Here is an 8036-nt window from a genome sequence, read left to right on the forward strand (position 1 = left end):
GCCACGGACGCCGGAACGCAGCCGTACGCGCGGTCCAATCCTGCTCCTCGTGGTCCAACGAAGGTATAACAACTTTTTGATTTCGTGATATGTCGTATGGTCGTGCTCCAACATTGTTCATTACAATTTGTGTTTGCGTACGTTTATGTCCCGTAGTAATTGGATGATTTGTGTTGTTATGTTTGCTTCGAATGGATGAACAAGTAGGGTGATTCTATGGAATGGACAGATAATTATAATCGTATTGTTTGTGAGTTAATGGCCGAACAAGTAAGGAAAGGAAATAGGCCAAATACACATCTGAACACTTTAGGTTACAATGAAGTGTCGGCAAGATTTTTCCAAATGACCGGCATCGAGCTATCGAAGACACAAATCAAGAACAAGTGGGATAGGTTGAAGAATGATTGGTCCATTTGGAACAAGTTAGTGCGGAATCAAACCGGAACGGGTTGGGATAATGCAAGAGGAGTGATTAATATGGACAACGAGTGGTGGAAAAAGATGAAAATGGTAAGTTTAGTGTTGTTTATAAGTTTCGGATATGATTAATATGGACAACCTAGTTGTACTAAATTATCTTATTTCTTCAGGACGTTCCGGGTTCTGGAAAATTCAAGAAGAAACCGTTGCAAAATCAAGACTTCCTTGGAGAAATGTTTGGTGACATTTCTAACGATGAAAGTGATCATTGGAACCCTATGAGTGACAATCCTATTATACCCGATAGCCAAAAAGAGTTTGAAAACATAGATGGAGAAGGACTGGAGGAGGAGGACAACGAGTTTATGCATGATTGGTCATATAGGGAGGAAGAGGATGATGAGGTTCAGGAGGTATCACCTGTTGTTGACAATAGAAAAAGAAAACCTCGTGTTGTCCTAGAAATTCCTAAGAAGCCAAAGTCAAGTACAGCTCTTCAAATCCAAGAACAAATCACGAAGATTGCTAACTCAGCCGAGTCTTTTACATCAAGAAAGCAAGCTGAGGGCGTTTCAATCAAAGAAGTAATGGATGTTGTCTTGGATTGTGGGGCAGAATATGGTAGCAATGAGCATGACATTGCTACCCAATTATTTGTGAAAAAAGAACAAAGGGAAATGTTTTTGACTCTCCCTACTAAAGAAATTCGTTTGAACTGGCTTAAAAGAAGGTACAATGACAAGTATGGGAATTGAAGACTTTGAGGAATGTTTTTTGAGAGTTCTTTTTCTATGTTATTTCATATTGTATTCCTTCTTGTATCGATGACATTTGTTACTATTTGTTCTTGTATCCCAACATTGTATCATTGCACGTTATCCATAATATTGTTTGCTAATTGTATGACCGTTCTTTGTATCCATGGTGTTATTATTTTCAGATGTATGACAGTGACAGTGATGGTTCAGAGGAGTCAGAAGATGATGCTGCTGAGTTTTGGAATTTGGTTTTGGGTGGTGCTAAGGTGGCAGAGAGATATGTTGAGCTTTACCTTGATAAAAATCCACCAAGAATAGCGGAACAAAGTGGTATGAGCTGGGTACTTTTTTGTTTGAGAACTCCAGGTGAATGTCATACTCAATTGCGTATGAGCACGGAAATATTCTTGGATTTGCATAATTTGTTGGTATCAAGGTATGGACTGGAACCATCTATGCATATGAACACTTATGAGGCTCTTGCAATTTTTTTGTTCATATGTTCTGGGAATGAGTCCAATAGAAAATGTCAGAATCGATTCAATCATTCAGGTGAAACTATTAGTAGGAAATTTTCAGAGGTTCTAGACTCTTTGATGCAGATGGCAGTCGATTTCATTAAGCCAAAAGATGCAAACTTTCGTACCGTCCACAAAAACATTGCAGATGATAGGAGGGCATTCCCACATTTCAAAGATTGTATCGGTGCTCTAGATGGGACGCACATTAGAATATCTTTACCTCCTAGTGAACAAGTGAGGTACATTGGAAAAACAGGGATACCTACTCAAAATATCTTAGCAATTTGCGACTTTGATATGAGGTTCACCTATGTTTCTGTGGGGCAATCGGGAGCCGTGCATGACACAACTGTGTTGTACAATGCCATGAAATTGGATAAAAACTTCTTCCCACACCCTCCCAAGGGTAGGTAATTTTATGACTATTACTACTTTTTCAATTGTTGAGCTCTAATCCGTATTATCTTACCTTATCATGTATTTGTTATTATAGGTAAGTATTATCTTGTTGATGCGGGATATCCTAACAGAGAGGGATACCTAGCACCGTACAAAGGTGAGAGGTATCACTTACCTGAATGGCACAGAGGTGTGGAACCAAAATCTCCTAAGGAAAAGTTCAATCGTATTCATGCACGGGTTCGTAGTTATATTGAGAAGTCATTTGGAGTATACAAGATGAAGTGGCAAATTCTCTATAAAATGCCAATGTATCCATTAGAGAAGCAAAAGAAGATACCCGTTGGGCTCATGGTGGTTCACAATTTCATTCGTGAGCATAATAGTGGGGATCTAGACTTCGATAGGGTGGAGCGTGATGAAAATTATGAGCCTACAATACCGGAAAGGTATAACAAGTATGTAGTACCATCGGATGGATCGTCTCCTTTACCTAATGTGCCTATTATGGATGCTTTTCGTGACGAATTAGCAACGGCTATTACTCAAAGTTGGATGTAGTGTAGAGTGGTAGTGGATCATTGTGGCTTGATATGTAATGCTTTTATTTTGGAATATTTATGAATATTTTAATTCGTACTCACTAATTATTAGCACTTCCTACGAGTATTTTAATTATTTATGGTATTGTATTATTTTTTAATTAAAGTGTTTAAGTGAAAGTATGTCAACGAACTCATCTCATGCAACATTCGAGGGTATAAGGGACTTTTCCATACAAATTCACAATTTTCTGAAGTTGAAGTTGTCCTGCTAGCCAAACACTTTCAGAAACTCTACAACTTCAAAGCAGAGCTGCTCTGCAGTGAAGTTCATGAAGCTGAGCTGTGATTTGTGAAGCAGAGCAGTCCCAAACAGGCCCTTAGAAAAGCGAGATGCAGGCAGCATATGACACACTACAGCTAATTAACTGAGATGCTAGCATTTACTACTTTGTACTAATGGAAGCTACACATCTGCACTTCGATCGTTCTTTGTTCATCATGCCGAAGAGCTCTCATCTTGTGCCGTTGTAGCGGTGCCACTCTATATTGGGGCGCCATTTTCCTAGAAATGTGAAGAGAATATGTAAACAAAAATTAGCTTATCATGTGTAACTGCATATATGTACTCTGCCCTTCCGTTTTATAGGTATCCCCATAATAGACCATCATGTATATGCAAATATTTGACTGAGCATAAGAGAACTTGACAACTCACTCCCAATGCCATACTTTGTCCTGCCAAGAGGACACTGAGTATAGGCTAGAAGGGTGAAAACAAGCTACGTAGCTAGTCAGATGGTTCCCAAAGATGACGGTAAAATGGATAGATAGAGGAAAGATAGCTAAAGTCAGACTTCTACCTAGTAGTACAGGGTGAGACAAATGAACCCAATTATACAGTATGTGACAACTATGAGAAGATTGATGCAGTTTTAGTTCCTTTTCATGGATCGGCAGAGCCTTTTGTCAGTAGATGATAGTAGTAATCTACAGGACTTCAATGAGGCCTTGCATTGAAATCAACAGGCATTAATTGGCAGTATGAGTATTATGTCAATGCAACTGTTGGTTGCTAATTTTCATGAAGCATATTGTACTTGTAGCTAGTATGATGCCTCAACTAACTTTTAGTTGTGTTTCTCGTCTCTAAACCTTGGAATCTGAACTCTGTCTTTTTTTCTCTTCTGAAATCCCTAATCATAGCTGCTTCGGGGGCACAAAAGAAGAAAAAAATTAGTTCAATGTAGGATACGTTAAAGCATATAATTTCCAAGAGAAAATATGGACTTTCCTGTAATCTATATTGATGATATTCCTGATCTCTCATATGTTGTTTTTTTTTCCTTACAATATATATTTTCTATATTTTTTACAAATAACAGGAGCAGTGCTAGAACACACTGCTGTCTGCCAGTTTTTTTACAGTGATGATCTAACAGGAATCCAAAGATCCAACCAACGAACGAACCTATTGATTCATTTGATTTCGTATATGTGATGCATAAGCTAAATGCCTAAATCAATACTATTTATTCATATCACTAAGACATTAAATACGAATCTCAAAGTTTCAACAGCAAGGGTAGCTCAAGTAAACAGCTTTTATCATTATCACAAAAAGTAACTTTACTGCTTACAGCACAAGTAACCGGCCAATTCTTTTCAATTTTCAACTATATATAAGACAAGGCAAATGATCGAACAACACAAACCACATAAAAGGGTAGCACAATGCATATTGCAAAACACTGTACTCTCCCCGACACTGCTGCCAAGATCATTGAAAGACAAACCTTGCAGTATCATTCCTCAAGCACAGGGAAGAAGGGAGGCCAAATCATCATAAAGGGATGGATCCAACACAAGTATGTATCCTTTTCTGGCATCTCGTACACCTTCTGCCATGCCCTGCTCCTAACATCCAAGTGTACTAGCCATCCGTAAATCTCAAGGAACACAAACTCTGCATTGTGTCCCCCAACACTTGTATATTAACAATTCTAGTATTATGCCCATCCTCCGTTGTGGAACTCGGCAACCCAAGACTAGAACACATATCACGCAAACAAATGGCATGGACAAGCAACCAGTCTCCCATGCTGCCTTTACCATCCTTACCCCTGTGAAGCCAGAAGCAAAGCTGGAGCTTGTTCAAATGGACAAAATAGACCCCAGAACCATGGGCCGGTGAGAGCACACTGTGTCTATCGACCACCATACCGTCTGGGAACCCAACTGTGAAGAAAGTTGAGGATGCCAAATCCAACACAAGAATTTTGTGCATGGTGATCGCCATATAGATGTTGTCACCAGTGAGGAAAATACTCAATGGCTGCAACCAAAATTCTCCCAATTTAGGTAGATGTGTCGTAGCTGAGGTGTGGATATGCCATGCACCAGCTTGCAACATGTACACATACGCCGTAGCTTTGTTCGCCTTCTCATCATAATCCAATGTGAAATAAAAGAACGACATCCCACCCCATCCTCTTTAGAAAGGATATCCGGAGCTCCAGAGGCACAATTGGGAGTGGCGGAAAGATAACCATGCCTCTCCCGGGACGAAGCGGGCTGTTCGCTCCCTGCACGGACTGATCACCGTGGTACAATCTGGTGACGACCCAGCCATTCCGGCAGTCCACAATGCTTGTGGATAGGGTGTCGTCGGTGCCCGCGCTGGAGCTCGTGCGGCGGGCTGCGGCGACCTCCGTGGGCCGAGGCGGCACCGGAACGAATTCAACACGCCAATCCAAGATGCAGCGTTCTGATGCTGAGGTTAGCAGCCAAGGAGGCCGGGCGGGTGCAGATCGCGGAAGCGGCGGAGGAAGGCGGGGTCGGAGGCGGCGCGGAGCCAGCGCTTGCATACGAGGGCGGCGCGTACGAGGCTGGAGGGGAGCGCCAGGCGGAGGAAGATCTCGCCGAGGAGGTCGCCGTCGCCGAGCACCAGCGAGATCACGGCCACAGACGCCGCCGCCGCGGCGGCCTTCTCCTGGGTGGATTGCTGCCTCCCCCTCTTCGCTTCCATTGCTGATCCGCTAAGCAAGCACGGATTGGTGAAGACGAGCAAACGGATTCGGTGGATTTGGGGGGAGAGGGTAGCGAGGGTTTTAGCTGCAGGTAGAAGAAGTTGGGTTTCGCCCAATTCGGGGACGAAATGGGAAGGCAAGGTAGGTATATATGGATACGGGTAAAATTCACGCGGATATTAATTTTGTAAATTCGTACCGCTTACTAAAATTTATTTATGTCCATACCCGCGTCCGCAACCAGCCACGGGCACGAAACGATACCCGTAACCGCTATCCGCGGATATCCGCATACCCGCAGGCACGCTCGTGTACCCGCAAGCTTTAGCAAATCAAACACACGTTACATTTTAACAGTAAATAAATATTATTTATTTAAGGAAATAAATAAATCTGAGCAAACAAATGAACTAGTCTCGTACATGACTATATGATATATCACATATTAACAGAAACAAAAGCATACAACCATACAAGAGTCAGTGTTCAAAACCATTATTACATAAAAGTTCAATTGAGCCAAGCAAATATTAGAACTCAATAGTCGGAATCAGCAGTAGTGATGCAAAAATCTGCCTTCATTTCTTCTTGAATATCTTCAAGACATGACCAGAAGCTATTGATCCTTCCATCACCATCATCTACAAACAAATTTCACATACATTAGTAGCTACAGTTTATAGGTCTTATATCAAAAATACATTCTAGTACAGTACGGTAGTATCTTTAAGAGTGTGATAAAGCCAACTTTGACCACACATCAAAGCTTCCAATATTTTAGGAGTAAGACGACTGTGATGCTCACTCAAAACCCTTCCACTAGTGCTAAAAGTTGATTCAGAAGCTACTGTTGTGATTGGAATAGCTAAGATGTCACGAACAATTTGCCTCAAAGTAGGGTACCGAGTTCCCTCCAACTTTCACCAACCAAGGATATCAAAATATTCATTCTCATCATGAGGAAGAGTTTCTTCATCCAAATAGCAATCTAGCTCATTTTTTACTTCTAACAAAACTAGTAGTCTTCTTATTTGCAGTAAGGGTTTTAAAAATAGACAACACACGAGCTGCATCACCTGAAGAACTAGCACCACTAGATGATGTACTAACAAAATCTTGTTCTTTAACATGGTATTATTTCATCAAATCAGATAGCAATTCATGGGCCTCTGTCATATAAATTTCAGCATGTTCTTCACTAAAAAGGGCAATATAGCAAGCATGTAACATTATCATCTTAAGACGTGGATCAAGAATGACAGCAACAGCCATAAGACCATGTATATCAGTCCAATACTTGTCATACTTTTCTATCATGGCAGCAGATATTTTTCTAATTGTTTAATACTCATCATGCTCCCAAGATTTGATCTTAAGTTTAATCTCACATACTTTAGGGAGAAAAAGGTTGGTTATCACATATTTAGTCTCAGAAAACAACTCAGTGAGGTCATAGAATAATCCTAATTTCTCACAAACTATATTAGCAAATATCCAATCATTCAGTGGTGGATAAACATAGTTCCTATCAAGCTCATCCAAGTGTTCAAAAATCTTCCTATAGGGTATAGCAATTCTAAGCATGATATAGATTGAGTTCTATCTAGTTTTGCAATCTAGTTGCAACTTCTTGACCAATTCAATATTTTCATCTAAAGTTGTTTTCTCAAACTTTTCATACCTCTTTGGCGTAGCAACCCAATAAGCAATACTATCTCGGATGTTTGAAACGGCACTTGCAATGACGTCCATGCCATCTTTGACGATGAGGTTGAGAATGTGTGCGCAGCACCGCATATGCAGCCATTTACCTCTCAAAAGCATATTAGCTGCACAAAGCCTTGTCTCCATTAAGCCAATCATACTATCATTGGTGCTGCAATTGTCAAGAGTCACGGTTGATACCCTCCGATCAATATCCCAGCTCTGGAGGCACTTGTGCAATGCATCACAAATAACTTCAGCGGTATGGGGGCATGGCACATACATAAACCTACACATAACAAAGCAATTGTTCAGTTGTAAAGTTCATAATTTATAGAAATTTGAAATCTGAACAGCAAGCAACAATTCATGAAGAAAAGATAATCACCTCAAAGTGCAGCTTTTAAGCATCCACGAGTCATCAATAGAATGTCCAATCACAGCCATATAGCCTCTTTTTTGATTATCAGCTGTCCAAAGGTCAGTTGTAACAGCAACACGGCAATTTGTCCTTTGCAAGAATATCCTAGCTTTCCTTTTTTTCACCCTCGTAGAAATGCATTATGTCCCTTCTAATAGTGTTCCTAGTACCCATTTTAAACAAAGATTGCAGGGCACTAACAAACTTACGAAAACCATGATGGTCAACAATGGACAGTG

General features: G+C 40.7%; 1 protein-coding gene across 1 annotated transcript; it reads left to right on the forward strand.

Moving 5' to 3' along the window:
* Positions 1–216: 216 nt before the first annotated feature.
* LOC112895875 (L10-interacting MYB domain-containing protein-like) lies at positions 217–1178 on the forward strand. Its single transcript, XM_025963876.1, has 2 exons — positions 217–513; positions 594–1178. The coding sequence occupies exons 1-2, from the start codon at positions 217–219 to the stop codon at positions 1176–1178; spliced, it is 882 nt and encodes a 293-aa protein (XP_025819661.1).
* The last annotated feature ends 6858 nt before the right edge of the window (positions 1179–8036 follow it).

The sequence above is a fragment of the Panicum hallii genome, chromosome 1 (genome assembly GCF_002211085.1).
Source record: "Panicum hallii strain FIL2 chromosome 1, PHallii_v3.1, whole genome shotgun sequence".
NCBI lineage: Eukaryota > Viridiplantae > Streptophyta > Magnoliopsida > Poales > Poaceae > Panicum > Panicum hallii.